The 19,621-nt window shown below is 37.5% G+C and overlaps 4 protein-coding genes across 6 annotated transcripts; 3 read left to right on the top strand and 1 right to left on the bottom strand.

Annotated features, from left to right (window-relative positions):
- Positions 1–2,255: 2,255 nt before the first annotated feature.
- On the top strand, positions 2,256–5,728 carry LOC109182383 (polyol transporter 5-like). Its single transcript, XM_019332557.1, has 4 exons — positions 2,256–2,461; positions 2,576–2,938; positions 4,290–4,874; positions 5,105–5,728. Exons 1-4 carry the CDS (start codon positions 2,320–2,322, stop codon positions 5,572–5,574), a joined length of 1,560 nt encoding a protein of 519 aa, XP_019188102.1. The 5' UTR covers positions 2,256–2,319; the 3' UTR covers positions 5,575–5,728.
- Positions 5,729–7,922: 2,194 nt separating this feature from the next.
- Positions 7,923–9,872, top strand: LOC109180978 (ankyrin repeat-containing protein At2g01680-like). The gene is made up of 2 exons (XM_019330710.1): positions 7,923–8,587; positions 8,984–9,872. Exons 1-2 carry the CDS (start codon positions 7,991–7,993, stop codon positions 9,767–9,769), a joined length of 1,383 nt encoding a protein of 460 aa, XP_019186255.1. The 5' UTR covers positions 7,923–7,990; the 3' UTR covers positions 9,770–9,872.
- A 2,276-nt stretch (positions 9,873–12,148) lies between these two features.
- On the top strand, positions 12,149–13,268 carry LOC109182021 (dehydration-responsive element-binding protein 2F). The gene has a single exon (XM_019332035.1). It carries the CDS (start codon positions 12,149–12,151, stop codon positions 13,022–13,024), a length of 876 nt encoding a protein of 291 aa, XP_019187580.1. The 3' UTR covers positions 13,025–13,268.
- Positions 13,190–19,552, bottom strand: LOC109182018 (DNA-binding protein SMUBP-2). 3 transcript variants are annotated; one of them, XM_019332029.1, is made up of 16 exons: positions 19,323–19,552; positions 19,069–19,173; positions 18,897–18,965; positions 18,378–18,467; positions 18,140–18,223; positions 17,553–17,717; positions 16,799–16,986; positions 16,322–16,394; positions 15,998–16,051; positions 15,480–15,737; positions 15,199–15,405; positions 14,963–15,066; positions 14,474–14,618; positions 14,249–14,383; positions 13,936–14,148; positions 13,190–13,354 (listed from the first exon to the last, which is right to left on the bottom strand). In XM_019332029.1, the coding sequence occupies exons 1-15, from the start codon at positions 19,443–19,445 to the stop codon at positions 13,972–13,974; spliced, it is 1,977 nt and encodes a 658-aa protein (XP_019187574.1). In that variant the 5' UTR covers positions 19,446–19,552; the 3' UTR covers positions 13,190–13,354; positions 13,936–13,971. The 3 variants fall into 3 exon arrangements, with proteins under 3 accessions (XP_019187574.1, XP_019187573.1, XP_019187575.1); XM_019332028.1 differs by lacking the exon at positions 13,190–13,354 and having other exon boundaries at positions 13,725–14,148; XM_019332030.1 differs by lacking the exons at positions 13,190–13,354; positions 19,323–19,552 and having other exon boundaries at positions 13,725–14,148; positions 18,897–18,961.
- Between the last annotated feature and the right edge of the window lie 69 nt (positions 19,553–19,621).

The following is a 19,621-nucleotide window of genomic DNA, read 5'->3' as shown; positions in this document are numbered from 1 at the left end:
TACTAAGGGTTTGAATCTCGTTCTTACATATTACACACAAACTCACAAAAAATAGAAAAATTGTATTAGAAAGACCTATATGCGATATGATGACGGAAAGTATATGATAAACATGTTCCACCCATTAGACCACCCTTCTCAAACTAATACTTTATGAAAATAATTATCCATTGTATATAAGTTTTTTTTTTTCCTCTATATGCTTATCTGGCTAGCTATCTCTTAGCATATTAATTATTTATGCAGATTGTACTTTTTAAAAAAAGTTATAGCTCGACAAAAAGGAAAAGGAGAGAATAGATAGAAAATTGTATAAGGAAGATTGGTTAATTGGATAGTTATAAATATTAATTATGCTTATTTTGATATCTATACAAAATTAAATTGCATGCATATTCCAAAAAAGCTTACCATTTTGATGGCTCAGATCTTTTTGAGTAGTATCAATTAGTTTCTAAAATGTTATATTGATTGTAATTGATTAGGAAAATTATATTCTCAATTGTATCTTCTCTTTTTTTGTAGAGATATTATTTTATTAAATACAAAAAAAAAAAAAAAGATTTTTTTGGATTGATAAAATTGTTTGCCTATAAATACTATTTTGTAATATGGGGCTGCATTTACTTTTTTTTTTTTTTTTTTTTTTCATGTCTCCAATTTTCCCTTCTTTCATTTTCCATTATTCCTTTTAAAAAAAATTCTCCATTCTCTACTTTTTGTATTTCAAAACGCGCTCTCTATTTTTTTTTTTCTGAAAAAAATAAAAATATCTTGTGCTGAACAGAATGTTTGAGAATTTTTTACACATCAAAATCTCTAGTTTTAACCGGGTGGTTGAAAATTGATGCCAATTGCTTGTTTTCTTTTTTTGAATGCTACTAGCTCTATTACATTGTAGTATCTGTTCATATACTTTCTCAACCTACTGAAACACAAAGAGCTAATAACGCCTCCATTGAGGCTCGAACTTACAACCTTCCAAATGGAAGTCCAACCTTCCATTGTGGCTCCATTGAATTGCTTGTTTTCTTGGTTGGCTTAATTGTCTAAATTTTTTGACAATCATTGTTAGTGGTCGTATTATCAACCACTTTTAACTAAATGTCAAAAACAACAATAAATAATACGGAGTATTTTAAATCCTCTACGACCCTCCGTTGGCAAAAGCAATGGCATTGTGCGAAGCTCTTTCATGGCTCAAGGATAACGGCTTCACAAGCGTCAGAATCTACTCAGATTGCTTAGTTTTGGTCTCAAGTCTTAGCAATTCATCCTATTTTCGGTCTTATGTTGGTCTAGTTTTACACTCTTGTTTATAGTTATTAGTTTCTATGTCTGGTACTACGGTTAGTTATACTAGTAGAGACACCAACGGGGCGGCTCATGCCCTCGCTAAGGATGTAAGTGCCGTTTTCACACGCTCTGTTTGGAGAGATAATCCTCCTTTTGTAGTCCCTGCGTTTGATTAATGCATTCTGATGCTTTTGACTTTCAAAAAAAAATTCTTAAGTTGTCTTGATCAAAAGGGTTATTTCCAACTAATAAAAACTCTAGGGGCCTATTTACTTCACTTTTTTGTCCTTTATTTTCTATTTAATTTTTTGTTTTTGTTTTCATTATCTTTTTTTTTATTTAATCAATTTATTTGATAATACTCACTTTCTAAATAAAAATATCTGAATCAATAACATATTAAGTTCCCTCAAATTTAATTTAGGTAATACTCCGTATAATTTTTGTATATAACATTCAAAATATTTTTGAGTATCTTTTAAGATTCTTTTTGGACAACTTTATGGAATATTTATTTGTGAAAGATGGTAGGTATGGGCATGGATGTCCTTCTCTTTAGCACAATTGCACAAACACACCACGTGAAATCAAAAGACCTCTAGTCAACACTTGCGTCTCTCACTCTCTCACACAAAAAATTCTTCATTTCTCCCCCCAAAAAAATAATTACAACATAATTCATAATTCTCGTATTTAAAAATTATAAATATAAATTTTAACAATATTTCTTTTGTTAAACTTATTATACATAATTATCTTTATTACAATTTATCTATTTTATATCATATTCATGGTTCTTTACAAGGTAACATACCTTCTATACTTTCTCAAACTTTTTCAGCATTAAGAATTTAAGCCTTACCATTCGAGTTTGAACTTATGAAAATTCATTTGGAATCTAATGCCTTGTTGATTGCTCACATCTTTAAATAGTGATTACGAGTTAAAAATATTCTTCATTTTATTTTTTCCAAACTTTACTTATAGTCCTATAAGCTTCCAATAATTGTTGTCAATCTTCTCATGGCTTCTCACTCCGCCAAACCTCCGCCGGCCACATCATTGTTGCCGGCGGATCTCGGCCCTCCAAAGAAACCAAAACGGAACAAATACGCCCTGGCCTGCTCTCTCTTAGCTTCCATGACTTCTATTTTACTTGGCTATGGTGAGAATTATTATTTTAAATTCTTTTTTTGTTTCGGATTTGTTAATATAAAAAGTTAAAAACTACATGATATGATATATGTATGTATATGCATGGATATTTATTTACGTGCAGATACGGGAGTGATGAGTGGCGCGTCGATTTACATCAAGCAAGATCTCGGAATCTCCGACGTCCAAGTCGAGTTCCTGATCGGAACAATCAACATATACTCGCTCGTCGGCTCCGCCGTGGCGGGGAGGACGTCGGACTTGATAGGCCGCCGGTACACCATCGTGGTGGCGGGGTGCGTGTTCTTCGTCGGAGCGGTGTTGATGGGCTTCGCCACCAACTACGCTTTCCTCATGGTGGGCCGCTTCGTGGCCGGAATCGGCGTCGGCTACGCCCTGATGATTGCTCCGGTGTACTCCGCCGAGGTGGCGCCGGAATCTATCCGTGGCTTCCTCACTTCTTTCCCGGAAGTGTTTATCAACTTTGGTACGTTTTCTTTTTGTGTGGTGGTGGTTCTTCAAGGTTTTACACTTCTACCCTTTGCTCTATTTCCTAATATTCTTCTTGAAAATGATAAGTAAACTTTCGTATCGTATAAGTATGAATTTATTAGAGAAAGTAGAAAATTTATAAGAATTATGATCCGATCCACTTCTTTAATTTACGCATCGAAAAGCTAAGTATCGGTACGTGGTATTCCTTTTATTTTATTTTATCTTTAACTTGTAATCTTGTGTAAGTGACATCCAACATTGACTTTTATTTTGAACTTTAGCCTGCACGTTCTAATATATACTCCGTATAAAACAATTTACTCATATACAATATTAAATGCAATATTTGTGATGTGATAAAATACCGCCTTATAGAAGATTGGATCGGGCTTAGGTCCTTGAGAAGTCTACTTGTTGGTTCAAGAGATTAAGTTCATAATTAAGGGTGAGGCCGGAGGTTTCCGAGCTAAATAGGGTTATAGAGAAGTAGCCACCTAGTTTTCCTTATCATTGCGTCGTGGGGTATTTATAAGAATTCATAGGACACATGCCGAGAGGTCGGCATGTATACACCGTGGGTCCTCCATGCATTCGATAATCCGGTTGATTAAAGAGGACCAATCACGTGTAAGAATGTTTCTGTCTAGTTAATTGCTTGCATGATTCGTTGAGTAATCATGCTCGGGGGTTTGGGATGAGCATCTATCCATGTCGAACCCGAGCGCAACAAGAATAAGGCAACAACTTATTAGGGCAACGAGTTAATTAACTAGCGGCTAGGGTCGGTCAAATGCCACACTCTGGTCGATTCAGGTCAAAAAATAATTCAGATCTTGAGACAACTTATACCTGATTAAACCTTGGGTATATATGAAGAGCATCGTAGCCTGGGGTATATTCCTTATTAATTTGTGTGATTGTATCTTATTCTCGAATATAGGTAAGATAGGGTTTGGACGATAGATGCTTATTTTTTTAAAATATTCCCCAAAATGTGATTTAATTTTGTTCTTGATACTGTTTCCCAAAAAAAAAAAAAAAAAGTTGTTGTTGATACTCTACATACATATGATGGCTGCTAAAGTGCTAAACGACAATATCTTTTCCTTCTTCAGTTGTGTCATCTTTATCGTGCTCACTCCTATAACTTTTTTGTTACTTTGTTTAGTAGTGCAATCGTGACTTATTTATTACAACACTATACAATTATCATTTTTTTAAAGGAAAATTATCATGACCAGCTTAGGTTTTATTCATAGTTAATATATTAATATTATGCCATAGATTTTAATAAGTATTTGTGTGTTATATTAATTCAAATTTTTGGACAATAATATGGACAGGTGTTTTACTTGGATTCGTTGCAAATTATTCATTTGCGAAGCTTCCATTGAATCTGGGATGGCGATTAATGATGGGAATCGGGGTGATTCCGTCGGCCATATTGGCCCTCGGCGTCCTCGCCATGCCGGAGTCACCTCGTTGGCTGGTGATGCAGGGAAAACTCGGCGAGGCGAAGAAGGTTCTGGACAAAACTTCGGATTCCATGGAAGAATCGCGGCGGAGGCTAGCAGACATCAAAGAAGCGGCGGGGATACCGGAGGACTACGAGGATGACGTCATAGAAGTCAAGAAGGAATCCGGCGGCGGCAAGGGCGTGTGGAGGGAGCTGTTCCTCCGGCCGACGCCCAAGGTCCGCCACATTCTGTTGACCGGCGTCGGCATCCATTTGTTTCAGCAGCTGAGCGCCATCGACGCGGTGGTTATGTACAGTCCCAGAATATTCCAGAAGGCCGGCATAGAAACCGACAGGGATAAGCTGCTCGCCAGCATGGGCGTCGGATTCTCCAAGACCATCTTCTGTTTAGTCGCCACTTTTCTTCTCGACAGAGTCGGGCGGCGCGTGTTGCTTCTCACCAGCGTTGGCGGTTAGTTATTCTAAAAAGACCGAATTCAATCCATTAATTAAATTAAAGCATGCTTCATCTCAACTAAAAGTCTAAGCTGATACTTGAATTGCAAATGCTTAACACATTTGCATCGGGTTCCAAGCAACACATGACTATAGTCGCTTATCATTTAGATTGCACATTAATGATTATATCTTCAACAGTCTAACATATACTCTTATAAATTTATTACATGTTTGTGCCCGCAGGACTCATAGCATCGATGTTGGGGCTGGCGACGGGGCTGACAATAATCGACCACACAGCGGAGAAGCTGCCGTGGGCGATCGCGTGGTGCATTATCATGTCGTTACTGTGCGTAGCCTTCTTCTCCATCGGATTGGGGCCAATCCCGTGGGTGTACTGCTCGGAGGTTTTCCCGCTGCGGCTGCGGGCGCAGGGCTGCGCGATCGGGGTGGCGGTGAATCGTGCGGTGAGCGGGAGCTTGTTAATGTCGTTTATATCGCTGTATAAAGCCATTACGATCGGCGGGGCTTTCTTCATGTACTCTGGGGTTTCAGTCATCGCTTGGGTTTTCTTCTTCACCTTGATGCCGGAAACGCAGGGGAGAACGCTGGAAGAGACGGAGTCTCTGTTCGGAACTTTTTTCCGGTGGAGGTCAACGATGAAGGAGTTAGACGGGAAGAAGAAGGCTGCGGAAAATAATGGGCAACCTTGAATGTTCTAAACTTGCAAATGATTATCCAAAACATTTTCTATTTTATATAAGTTATATTTCTGGTTAGTTGGTGTGAGAGTTACACGTAATGTTGATAAATTGATGATAAATATTAATCTTTTCATCAAATAGATATTTCAATAACCACTATAAATTTTGAGAATTAGAAATTTATCTTTGATTAAAAATTTAATTTTAGTCAACATTCTCTCAGTCAAAGTACCTATGAACTTATTGTACAATCGTATTTTCTTCAATTTAGTCCTTATACATTTATTCTATTCAATTTAGTCCCTCTACTTTAAAAAGGTGGTGAAACTATTGACAATTGTCTAAATCTTATTAGGAACATAGTAGTAATTATTTATTTTGGACATACTAATTTAATATATTAATGGTAAAAATAATTAATTTTTAATATTTATAAAGTAATATATAATTAGGAATATAAATATCGTCAGCACCACGTAACATAAGTTAACGATAATATTAACACCTGTTGGTTTTAGGACTTTTGGACCCAAGGAGGGGTCCAACACGACCGTTGGTTGGTGGATTCACCGGTAAATAAAATACAGGAACTAGATAACTGGGAACTTCACTATTCTTGTTTGCGACTTTGAAGGAATTTTCCGATGACGATTATGGTTCCAAAAAAACTTGCTTCTACATTCTCCAAGGGGCCTATTTATAGGTGGCCACCTCTTGCTAATTTAAATACAACTTAAATGTGAAATAATGAGGGCTTATCAAAGCTAAGGGCCGTTGGTCGTCGTTATCGAACTTCCCAACTGCTGAATTGACTTCGTATTAAAGGCGTTCTTTAAAGGGCAACGGTCATTTGCTGGCCGACTCTTGTCAATGCCGACCGCAAATTATGCCATGGAATCGTGTTCACCGAGAATGGTGAACACAAGGCAAAACGACGTCGTTTTTAGGCAAAAAAAAAAAAAATTCGCGGATGTGGAGTTAACGGCGCGCATTTGATCAAATTATGAATTTTCTGTTATGAGATTATGAATTTTATGAAAGTTCATAATCTCATAACAGAAAATTCATAATCGCATAACAGAAAATTCATAATCTCACAACTGAAAATTCATAATCTTATAACAGAAAATTCATAATCTCATGGTTCCAAAGTGAATGTGTAGGCATGGTTCCAAAGTGAATGTGCAGGCATGGATTCATAATTTATGAATGTCCGTGATTTCGGACGTGAATATGTAGGCATGGTTCCAAAATGAATGTGCAGACATGAATTCATAATTTATGAATGTCCGAAATTATGAATGTAATGAAAATTCATAATCTCATAACAGAAAATTCATAATCGCATAACAGAAAATTCATAATCTCATAACTGAAAATTCATAATCTCATAACAGAAAATTCATAATCTTATAACAGAAAATTCATAATCTCATGGTTCCAAAGTGAATGTGTAGACATGGTTCCAAAGTGAATGTGCAGCCATGGATTCATAATTTATGAATGTCCGTGATTTCGGACAGGAATGTGTAGGCATGGTTCCAAAGTGAATGTGCAGCCATGGATTCATAATTTATGAATGTCCGTGATCTCGGACGGGAATGTGTAGGCATAGTTCCAAAGTGAATGTGCAGGCATGAATTCATAATTTATGAATGTCCGAAATCTTTGTTCACCTCAAATTAAAGTGAAACCGCAAAATGTGAAAATAAAGAAGAAAAGTCACGCAATTAATTATATAAAAAAAAAAAAAGATAACGGTGTACTAACACTGTTAGAACCGTGTTCACCATGAATGGTGAACACGGTTCCATGGCATAACGTCCCAATGCCGACTCCCTGGACTCGACTGCACTCTCCTCTGGGCCTGCCCACGACCCACAACGTAGATTTCCTCTAATCTCTTTTGGGCCCATTACGGCAAGCCTGATCCTTGGCCCATTCTTTCTCCTCTCTTGGGCCTCAAGCCCGTTGGGTTTATATCACATCAACACCGTTAACTATTGTCTTTAATTGCACAACTTTTGAAAATATAGAGACTAAATTGAACAAAATAAAAGTATAAAGATTAAGTTGAACAAAACGCTATAATACAAAAACCTCATAGATACTTTTATCCATTCTCTCAGGTGGAGTTCACAAAAGAAAAGAAAGAACTCACATAAATTAAGGTTGTCCGCGTATAAATAGTAAAATGTGGTGACGTTTATATGGGTTAGTGATGACTCCAAGGCGTGTTCTCACTGCACTGCACCTTCTTCGAATTATCCCCAGCATTCATAGGTACTAACGATGTTCTTTCTTAGCAAAGAATTAGACGACTGAATCAAAACCAGTTTACTTCTTTAAGCATTGACTTGTAGCATATATATATTGGGGTAATAACGGAATTGAAAGTAATCCGGTTTAATTTCGGTGGTTTGAGATGATGAAAGAGATGAACATGGATAGAAGGGTTTATGAAGCCGCCATTAAAGGCGACGTGAGAGCTCTGCGTGAGTTGATCCAAGAAGACGAGCTGGTTCTCGACAGAGTTACTCTGAATTGCTTCCACGAAACTCCGCTGCATATAGCGGTGATGCGAGGTCACGTCGAGTTCGCCCGGGAACTTCTTGGCCGGAATCCTAAGCTTGCGGCGGAGTTGGATTCAAGAAAATCGTCGCCGCTTCACATGGCGTCCGTCGGAGGGGATTTGGAGATGGTAAAACTCCTCCTTTCTGCTGACCCAGAAATGTGCTTAGCCTCTGATCGAGACGGCAGGAATCCCCTCCACCTTGCCGCCATGAAAGGCCGGGTTGAAGCTGTGAAAGAGCTGCTGGGAGTTCAACCGGCGGCGGTTCAGCAGAGAACGGTCTCCGGCAGGGAAACAGTTCTCCACCTGTGTGTGAAGCATAATCAGATTGAAGCTCTCAAGACGTTAATGGTGACTGTTGAGAGACAGATTATTGATGAGATTATGAATGCAACAGATTCTGATGGGAACACCATTTTGCACTTGGCTGTTTCCGACAAACAAATTGAGGTATGCCCGATCCGCTGATTCCCTTCCCATCAAGGCCCTTTTGGTAAAAAATTGGCATATAGGTCAATTTTGACTTATTTGACCACTATTAATTGTTTGATTTAGTTAAACTATCAATATAAATGTTTGGTTAAATAACTTTTTGCAACTTCAAAAGGCTAAAATTCAAAAAGTTTACTCCAAGCACCTTTTTCAATTAGCTTTTTGAAAAAGAAATTATACCAAACAGTTATCCGCTAACAGCTAATTTACCAAACATTTTTCTACAATCAGCTAATGTTATTAACTATTTATACCCTCTAATTAACAAGCTAACAACCATTTTACCAAACAGGGCCCAAATCTCCAAAACATCAAAATTTTCAAACAATAATTTAGTCATATTTGCAAATGCAGATTATCAAACATTTGCTAAGCATCAGTCAAATAGCTGTAAACTCCACCAATGAAAATGGCTACACAGCATTAGATGTTCTAGCACAAGGCCTGAAGAAAGACACAAACGATTTCGAGATCGGAGAGATGCTCCGAGACGCCGGAGCCTTAAGAGCCAAGGAAATCTCCACCACTCATCATCATCACCAACCCAGAACCACCACCACCAACAACAACCACCAAACCCCCGCCGGAGACTGGTTATCAAGAAAACGCGATTCCATAATGGTGGTGGCGTCCCTCATCGCCACCATGGCTTTCCAGGCCGGAGTAAACCCTCCGGGAGGAGTCTGGCAGGAGAATTCAGAATCCCCGCAGCCGCACAAGGCGGGGGAAGCGGTGATGGCATATAATCACGCCAAGGCATACCGCTATTTCATCAAGACAAACACCACAGCTTTCGTCGCCTCCCTCAGCACCATTCTGCTTCTGATAAGCGGACTGCCCTTCCGGCGCCGGCCTTTCCTGTGGGGTTTGATGGTGATCATGTGGCTCGCCGTCACCACGATTGCGCTGTCCTACGGCATCGCCATTGTCATCATCACCCCCAAGCAGTACCGGGCGCAGTTGAGTAATGTGATTCAGATTTCTGTCACGGTTTGGTGCTGTGTCATGAGTTTGCTGATGTTCGGGAACACGGTTCGATTGATCTTCATGTGGATGAAGAAGAAGAAGAAAGGGAAGATTAATGTTTCTTGGCCGCAGAACAAACCTAGTACTGCTACCTCTGTTTTCACAAATGTTTGATCAAGTAAACATAGTTGTTAGAAGGTTGCTTTCTTGAGTTCTTCAGTCTATAATTCTTGATTTCTTTTTTCATATGCTATGTAATCTTTTACCATTTGAAACCTTTCATGATGCTTGATTCCATGACTAAAATGGTGTAGAAAGTCCCGAACGGTAAAGTGGTCAAACATGATTCTTAATACTAGAGGTTACTAGTTAGATCTGGTTAAATATTTCTTTTTGTTGAACTTGTTGCACAAATATTACTTTTCTTATAATATATTACTTATTTTTTATGTCGTCCAAAAAAATTGTGCAGAAAATGATGAAATTATCTTACTCTATTAATTTCATCGAGAAAAGTAAATTTACATATATGTAACCATCATTCATTTAATAATATAATTGACTTTATTTAAGAAAATTTAAAACTTAATTATATATGTCTAACTATTATAAGGACCTTGACTTTTTATCCACTTTCTAGTCAACTACTTCTAGTCTAAAATGGTTGCTATATATGACAAAGTAATTACACCATAATTTTTTTGAATGTTACGGACTATAATTTATTTATTAAAAAAATGAACTGAAAACTAAACTAATACTACTCCAGATTTGATGTCGGGATCTATTAATCAATGTAGGCGTTTCGAATTTTGATTCGTTTTTTTTTTTTTTTTTTTTTGGATTTGGTTTTGATTTCGTTTTTTCGGTTTTAAAAAATTTAAACTATTTGGTTTAACATTAGAATTCAGTTCGGTTTTAATCATTCGGTTTGAAACGGTTTGATTTCGGCTCGGATTTAATTTGATTCAATTTAAGATCCTCAAATTTCAACATTTTTTTAATTTTTCAAACATACTACCAAACAATACATATTTACATATTCACATAATCATATAATCCAAATCCAGAGGCCTTGACATGTAAGGAGGCTCTATACGTCAATTGCTTCGAAATGCTATACGTCAGGAATCAATGAGTATAATGTCCTATGTTTGGGTCATAGTGGACCAATGTAGGACTTTAATTTCTTCGTTCAATTATGTCTCGTTAAATTAATTTTTTTGAGTGATGAGGAAAACTCATAATCACTATCCAAATGTGCAGAAGGTAAAATCTTGCCTTCTGAGTTTTTGTATTTTTTTTTTTTATTTTTTTTTGTTGAAAAGAGAAACTGGGAGAAGGTTAGTTTGTGGATATATATATATAATATAGTGTGCAGTCTATGCATGGGATAATGGTGATGAGAGAGAGAAGGGTCTCAGGAATCAGGGTGTGAATGTTAGAAAAACATGTGAAAAAAAAATTGAATATTACAATAGCTTGTGACTGTTTAAAATGTACAATGTAGAAGTGGTTTTCTTAATTACTCCGACCACCTTAGCTTGCTTCTCCCTCCTCCGCCGCGCCGCCGTCATGGGATAGAATCCAAGGAGCTCAACTGTACCACTGAATTGAATGTGACTCCATTATCTACTCCCTTCACCATATTTCCATTAACGCTCTGTTTTCACCATTTCCATTCCCTCATTCTAACCAACCTGCAATGCCAACATTTTTTGCACTTCAAACCTCCATATATTTCTTGCTTCACTTCACACACCTAATCACCTATATAAGGAGAGTTAAGGTGAGAATAGGATCTATAGATTAACAGTTGAAGATTGTTGAAAAATAAAAGAGAATAGGCCGGGTTAGTTTTCAATAAAACCATCAATTTTTAACAAAATAAGCAGGTATCATTGATAAATCTTGATAGACAGATAAACTTTTATCGGGTTGTTCTGGACTTGACTGAGAAAATGTTGACAAAAATTAAATTCGTGATGATTTCTTGGTACAAAAATCATGCTTCATTCACCTGACTATCCCATTTAGGGCCTTTGGAATAACATATCACAACTGAATTGACGTTTTATCGCTATTCCTGAATCTAGAATAAAGCATGCCCTATGACATTAGTTTAGTGAATGAGAAGCATCACTTGCTTCCAGCAACATGATATGAGTTTGATTCCTTCCACGAACATTGAAGGTTTTGAGTTAAGCTTTCTGTGCGCAAAAATATACAATTTGATGAGCGAGTTCATGAAATCCAAGATATAATATGGCAAAGCACAAAACCTAGGTAATCAAAATATATAGAGTGAGGTGTCACTTAGTGGTAAGTAGTGGAATCGCAATAGAATGTTCATACACCAATGAAACAATCACAATGCATACAAATTTTCAGCAGCAACGGTGGGTCACATGGGCGCTAAAACTATATACAAACGTGACTACATTTATACACTCATCTCATCACATTATACATATCCCGCGCCTTCACCTCCATTCTCTACACTCATCACTTCCACATAACACACTTCCTTCTTTTCTTCACTCCAACCCAACAATGGACAACTATAGAAGAAACCCATTGAAGCCATGGAAGAAAGGCCCCGCAAGAGGAAAAGGCGGGCCGCAGAACGCTATGTGCGAGTACCGGGGAGTTAGACAACGGACCTGGGGGAAATGGGTGGCGGAGATAAGAGAGCCGAAGAAGAGGACGAGGATATGGCTCGGGTCTTTCGCCACGGCTGAAGAGGCTGCCATGGCTTATGATGAGGCCGCGAGGAGGCTTTATGGCCCGGAAGCTTACCTCAATCTTCCCCACTTGAGATCCAACATCAACCCGCTCATCAACAAATCTACGCACCACAATAAGTTCAAGTGGTTCCCTTCCACCAACTTCATTTCCCTGTTCCCCAGCAGCGGGTTGCTGAACCTGAGCGCCCAGCCGAGTGTACACGTCATTCACCAACGCCTCCAAGAACTGAAGAAAACGGAAGCAAGCTGCCATGCTTCCTCGTCGAGCTCATCTTCCAGTGAGATGCTCAACATGATGGAACAACCCGGGTTGGTTAATCAAGAAACAACGGAGAAGGAACCGGACTTCTCATCTGGGGAGAAACTAGTAAATCGCGAAGAGAAGCCTCAGATCGATCTAAATGAATTCCTCCAGCAGTTGGGAATACTTCAAAAAGAAGATAAGTCAGACGTGCATGACTTGTCCAATTGTTTCCCCGAGCCAGAGCCAGAGCCAGAACCAGAACCAGAACCTTCACTCGGTGACAGTGAAGCTGATGTCTTTGCTGACAAAACCTACAATTGGGACACACTGGAAGCAATACCAGGAACAGAAGATAATCAAACAGTAGACGCCACTAGCTTATACTTACATGATATCAATGATGACCTCAGCTTTCCCCCGTCTGTATGGAACTTCTGAAATGAGGTGATTTTGTTAGTTAACAATACTCGGTCTAAAATTTATACTTCTTGGTAGGGGCAATATCAGGGGAGAAGGATCAAACTTATTATAGTCTGAGTCCTCTTGGCCTTTGAGTATGGAAAAGGGTACAAGGATTTTGTTGTCACTAGATTTAAATACGTATAATAAATTAATAAAATATCATAGCTGTGATGTGTAATTGAAAACCTATATTATTCCCGGTAACAGTTTACTGATAACTCATTTAACACGTTTTTGGTGCAAAAATCATATACTCCATAACAAACAACTAACAGATTCATTTCTATCAGGCATTTCAACTTCAGGTTAATACAAGATGATACAAATACCGGTTATCAGATAAATACTCTTATGTTCTACGATGACAAAATAATTTGGCAGGCAAAAGAAACACTCACAATAACATCACAACCCGTGAAACTATCACTGTGAGCCTTTGTCAGCAATCTACGCCGTGCAAGATTAGATCTGCACAAACAAAATATGCAGTATTGGAGTGTGAATGAATGATCAAATCGTAACTGAACTGAACCTGAATACAAGGTACCTGGCAGGTTGAAAATCCTTGTAGAAAGGTTTTACGGGGTCAAGTCAGCTGCTTCACCACAAGCACGCAAACACACACACAAGCTATTTCCCACCATGTAAAGAACCAAATTCTTAAGCCAAATGAAAATTCAGACATAATTTTGCATGATTGCATTGCAAGTCATCAATTCAAAATTCGCGGCAAAATGTTTCATATGCCATTGGATAATAAGAGTATCATAGCCAGCATCGTAAATGAATGAATTACTTATACATGAAACTATTCTGTTTCAAAATATGGTAAAATGCATCTGAAGGTGCAGCACCAAGGGGTAAGCTGGTTTTCTCCAAATCTCAGTATACCACCAATACAAATTCTTCAAATAATCAAGAACTCAATCATGTGCATATTCTGAAGCACTTAAATATTCACCATGCTCTTCAAAGTACTCAATCAAACGCTTCAAAAACTTATCACTACTGACAGTCTCTGTGTCGCAGACAAGACAACATTGTCTTCTTGCTCGTGTCACGGCAACATTCATTCTCCTGCGGTCACTCAGAAATCCAACCTAAAAATGAAATTCATAATCAGGCTTTGACTCAAGGCAAGATATTAGCTGCTTAAGTAGCAACTAAAATTCCTCCAGAAGTGCATAAAACCATAAATACCTCTTGCTTTGAGTTTGATCGCACCATTGAAATGATGATGGCTTCTTTCTCTCGACCTTGGAAACCATCAACTGTAGAGATCTCCATATCTTTGAGCTTGTCTTCCTTGCTTCTCAACACTTTCAACAAGACAACCTAAATCGCAACAGCAACTTAGTACCATGTGAGTACTGTAGATAGCCGAATGCACCTATGTTTTTTGGGCATATCTTAGAATGATTATACCTGTGCTGCATAAGGGGTGATTATTCCAATATCAGAAGCTCGCACCCCACTTTGGACAAGCCTTTTTGCATGGGTAATAGCAACCTCAGCTTCACCCTCATTCAATGTGCTATCTTCCTCATCCTTTTTTTCTTCCATGTCACAACTGAAACAGATGCCATTAAGGAGTGAGCAGTAACAAACAGCAAAATTATCCTGTACCTATCATCCTGTCTAGGCATTGCCATGGAATACTTTACACTAGCAAAATTGTGTGTATACACAATATAGCAACTAGCAAACATCAAAATTATATCTGACTTATTCTTCCCTAAGCGCGCGCACACACAAACAAAACAAAAAACAAAACGCATGTGTATACAAAGAGCCACTCATTTCGTCTCAAGTAAGAAACGATTTGAGTTTTAATTTACCATAATCTACTTCCCCAAAAACTTTTCATTTGACCATGAGCTGGAAGAACGTCAGTTGAAATCATAAATAGCATACCCAGCTATGTCTATGAGGACAAGGGTTGACTCTGTTGAAGATGACGTTTTCACATCCTCAAGTTCATACAGCATATGCTGAGCAACACTCGCATGTGCTTCAATCTGGAACAACAATTCAGCAGAATGACACATGGAATTAGATCTGAATATTTTTAGAAACATAATGTATTAGCAGTTCACATCAATCACAATCAATTTTTCATGCTCTAATATTTAAGTATGATGGCTCCATACCTTACTGTCGTAAAGCTCTTTGGATGACCAGTTCATTATAAGCTCGTGCATGCGGTACTGGACAGTGAGCATAGACATGACTTCATCCCCATACAAGTCTGCAATACGTTCAAACAAGGTTCTCCCTAATCCTTTCTTCTCAGCCTCAACACTTTGAATGGTTGGAGGAAGCTGGAGGTGATCTCCAGCTAATATACACCTTGAACCCTTGAAATTAATCCTTTAGATTAGCTTAGAGAGTAGAAAAATAACTAGACATAATCATCAGACTTCCAGATTACCTTCAGTAGAGCAATCCAGCATGCTATTTCAAGTGCCTGGGCAGCTTCGTCAATTATAACTAGATCAAATGAAGTGTTGTCCAACTTGTGGGACAATGCGCCAGTCAAGGTTGTTAATACCACATCTGAATTCTTGATTACATCAGTCACTGCTAGTTGCTGCCTTTTACGCTCTTCCTTGGAAAGAGTCTTGAGCTCTCTTCTAATGTCTCTCTTAGTGTTTTTATCTTTAGCTTTTAACAACTTCCCATTCAAAGCCTGCAGAGGGAAATTATGAACTACACATACATGAAGATTGAGGTTCCAAGTTTACATAATAGCATTTTGGCATAAAAGGTTGGGAAACTGCAAAAACGAATAGAATTTTGTCCATAATTTGTGTCATCAATTCCTTAGGAAATTACTAGAGTATGACTGCCAAGGATTTTACAATGTTCAAAGTCATAAATTTCTAATGCAAAGCAAACCTTTCTTGCCAAGTCAATAAATTAACTGGTTATGCTTTAGGCATCATTTACCTTCATCTCCTTGCGTATGTCATTTGCAAGTGCACTATTATCACCGCGAAGCACCTACATGACATAGATTTGAAGGTATAGTTATTACCCAAGATAAAAAGGCCTGAGAAAAAAAAAATCAAACCACAATAAATACATTAATCTTCCCCAAGGAAAATTCTATTAAAAAGAATAGCATTCATCCAATATCAACCCACATAACACAGTGATAGTGTGATACAACAAGAGAAACAACAGCAAAAGCAATATAACAGTATTTCAGTGAATATCTGAAAATTAATACACACACATATACATATATAAGCATTTAAGCAAATATATTACCTGAGCATCTAGAGCACTGTCTAATACTTGAGGGAGTAAGCGAGCAGGATGCCCCAATCTCACCAACTTCACTCTGGTCATATAATAGACACAACAATAAACAATTTGAGCATCCACAAGATATTACATTACCAAAATGTATTAAGCAATTATACATAAGGAATTGTGATTAATTGGAAGTATTAGGTGATGAGAATCACATTGAAAAGGAAACTGAGATAACATCTCTCTGGAATAAGTTGTATTAGTCTTACCCAAAGTAAACATCATTATAAATAGACAATTCAGAATACATGTGGTAAGAGCAAAAGGCAAATGCCAAAATATTGGTCAGAGGAGATATTGCTGACTAATTAATAGTATAACGCAATAATACTTTCATGTTTCTGACCATTTCAAATTTCATCTTAAATCTCACTGTAAATAGGCATTGTTGCTTATGAAGATAACAAAGCAATTGCCAAAATGTAGTCTTACTTGTGAGGAACAAGCCGCTCAACAATGTTATCAACAGCAATGTTTGAAGCAGCACAAGCAAGAATTTTCGATCCCCGTTTCACTTCTTGTAAGATGATCTCAACAACAGTGGTTGTCTTCCCCGTTCCAGGAGGTCCATGCAGCAAAAATACATCCTTGGATGAAAGAGCCTTTGCAATGGCATCTTTCTTTGAAAATGAAGAGAATATCTTTTAGGCTATACTTACAGATTAAAACAAATATAAACTGTCTATATAAACCATTATATGATGACACAAGGAAGAACAAAATATGGAGTCTAAAAGAGCAATAAGAATCATTTAATCAGAGCCTATTGCTGGTTGAATTGTCAAATGAGACAAGATGTACAGTTCCATCAAAATGCAATCAACACCAAACCAAAGCTCTTTTCCACTATGGGGTCGCATTGGATATACTGATTCTACAATGGCGTCCACTGGTATCAGATGCAAAACTTTTGGTACAAACAAAATAGAAGAATCAACACTGCGATAGAAAATTAGCTTGCAGGGTCATTAATTATTTAGCAAAAAAGGCATGTTATCTTTTATTTTATCCCTTCAACTTTATAAAGCTAGAATGCAGCATAAATGTTGCTTGGCAGAGATATTAAACAAGGAAGCATAAATAGACAAAATGACTTAAAGGCAGCGGATTTTGAACAGTAATTCTCTTATGGCTTCAAGACCTTCAGATCCTTTACAGATATAGAAAATGATGAGAACTTGAAGACCTGGGAATGATCAAGATTGGAATTGAAGAGGGTGAACTTGGCATCCTTCTTAGACACTGTCGGTGATCTCTCTCCAAACAAAACAGGAACCAAGTCAGAAGCAGGGCCTTTCTGAACACCTTTGCTCAATTGTATTAATGTGTCCTTCATCCGGCGATATGTCACCTGCAAAAAGAACTCCAAATGAAACAATAATCTGAAAATGGCCTCTTCCTCTATCTGGAGAATTTCAAGACCTTCATGACACTTCACAAGACAAATGCATATTGAATCTGCCCATTTTCAAATTTAATAAGATGACATATATGAGAACTAATAAAAAAGTATTTCAACTCGTGGATAGACACAAAGAAATCTTCATAATGTTAAAAAAAAATCTGGAAAGATTCAAAACTTTGACTTTAGAAAGCCTCTTAGCAGTGTTATTATCAAACTTCCTTTCTGTACATACACATTTCACAGTGAACCGAACTCTGTAAAATAATACTCCGTAATTGAGAAGAGAAATCATTTCATAAAATAAGGAAATAAAAATCAACTAAACCTAAAATCAAAGTGAACTACAAGCTTCCTAATTCATACTTTACCTCATTTGCCACTTTCTGAAGACGTAATGGACTATTTAATCCCTCTTCTGGAATATCATCAAAAGCAACAGTGATAGATGAGTCCTGTTCCATACAAAATGCAATAATGAATATCAAAGTAATGTTCCAGCAAACCACCTATATGCTAGATTCAAATTACTCCATATATTTTAAAATATGCTTGATATCTTTTTCCTTTTACTTCTGTTTGTTGATAAATGTCAAGCAGCAACATTACCTTGAGTCGGTAAACTACTCCTTGTCCAAGTGAAGGAGAGCCTAAATCAGCCTTGTTTGGTTTCAAAATAATGACATCATGGGTGCCAAACTGCCAATCCAAAGTTTATTCAGGAAAAGATGCCAGAGACTATTAGGACCAAAAATGAAAATAACTAGAAGGAAATATGTCAGAAACCTAGAATATCCTATAAACAAAATTCAGAGGAAATGTGTGAGAAACATAGAATAACTCAATGTCAAGCGAAATATACTCAAGGGTCTCAGTCAATAGAATATAGTCAATTAGTCATCACTCAAAAGCATAAAGTTCAGAGGTTGGATTTGACATATTGTCCAAGTGCTCACCCATCGGCCTTTAGGTCATAGGTTCAAGTCCTATAAACAATCTTGCTGAAAAACAGAGGTAAAGTCACAACATATTTTACATTTTCCTTCCTCCATTGATATTGTCTTTTGAACTCTCTGTGCATACTCAACATAAGAGTAGCAATCAACACTAATAAACTATTGATAATACCTTGTGAGGGGGAAGAACATCCTCTTTATTGGACTGGAACTCGATAATAGTCTTGCCCATCAGCCCTGTCTACACACAAAGACAACACTAAGCTTACCAACCCAAACCAACTACATATATCTATTTGTACACAAAGCAACAAGGAAAATAGATATACATACACACACACTACCTGAATATCTACACACTTCAAATTGAGAATAGTGGATCCCTTCCTTTGAGCAGCATCCAAACTTCTCGTCTCGGCGGAGCTCACCGAAGCTGAAATCTCAGCTTCCTAATTAACACCATGTGCCCACAACAGAGAATCATATCAGCATTTTGCGAACAGTAAACAACACCGCGACATTGAAGATAATTTAAATGACACATAACATACTGCAAAAATTCGAGCTTTAATTGTATGATGATGGATAAAAATATAACCTTTTCCAAGTCAATCAGAGGAGTCATGATTGAGACAAACTGTTCGAGTGTTATAGCTGGTTTCGAAGATTTGTTGCTATTGTTCTTGTCGTTATTGGTGCTCTTCTTCTTTGCTTTCTCCATTGTTGCCGCTTCTTACTGTGCTCTCTGCCTTCCTCTATCCGTCCCGGGTTACACTGAGTATGAATCATCCCCTTCTGGGGTTTTTGCTACTTATCTTTTTCCCTTCTCCTTTTGGTTGAATAATTTAATTTAATTTTTCTATTTATGTTTTTTAGATTCATCAAAATTTCTATAAT

The sequence above is a fragment of the Ipomoea nil genome, unplaced genomic scaffold (assembly GCF_001879475.1).
Source record: "Ipomoea nil cultivar Tokyo-kokei standard unplaced genomic scaffold, Asagao_1.1 scaffold1043, whole genome shotgun sequence".
NCBI lineage: Eukaryota > Viridiplantae > Streptophyta > Magnoliopsida > Solanales > Convolvulaceae > Ipomoea > Ipomoea nil.
This window is presented reverse-complemented; position numbering and strand designations above follow the sequence as displayed.

What these genes read in the sequence shown, in the direction of transcription:
- LOC109182383 (XM_019332557.1), top strand. Translation starts at nt 2,320, where the DNA reads ATGGCTTCTCACTCCGCCAAACCTCCGCCGGCCACATCATTGTTGCCG. An exon ending in TTCTATTTTACTTGGCTATG is followed by an intron (nt 2,462 to 2,575) that starts GTGAGAATTATT and finishes ATTTACGTGCAG; the next exon opens with ATACGGGAGTGATGAGTGGC. An exon ending in GCTTCTCACCAGCGTTGGCG is followed by an intron (nt 4,875 to 5,104) that starts GTTAGTTATTCT and finishes TTGTGCCCGCAG; the next exon opens with GACTCATAGCATCGATGTTG.
- LOC109180978 (XM_019330710.1), top strand. Translation starts at nt 7,991, where the DNA reads ATGATGAAAGAGATGAACATGGATAGAAGGGTTTATGAAGCCGCCATT. An exon ending in TTTCCGACAAACAAATTGAG is followed by an intron (nt 8,588 to 8,983) that starts GTATGCCCGATC and finishes TTGCAAATGCAG; the next exon opens with ATTATCAAACATTTGCTAAG.
- LOC109182021 (XM_019332035.1), top strand. Translation starts at nt 12,149, where the DNA reads ATGGACAACTATAGAAGAAACCCATTGAAGCCATGGAAGAAAGGCCCC.
- LOC109182018 (XM_019332029.1), bottom strand. Translation starts at nt 19,445, where the DNA reads ATGGAGAAAGCAAAGAAGAAGAGCACCAATAACGACAAGAACAATAGC. An exon ending in ACAGTGCTCTAGATGCTCAG is followed by an intron (nt 16,052 to 16,321) that starts GTAATATATTTG and finishes TATGTCATGTAG; the next exon opens with GTGCTTCGCGGTGATAATAG. An exon ending in GCTGGATTGCTCTACTGAAG is followed by an intron (nt 15,406 to 15,479) that starts GTAATCTGGAAG and finishes ATTAATTTCAAG; the next exon opens with GGTTCAAGGTGTATATTAGC.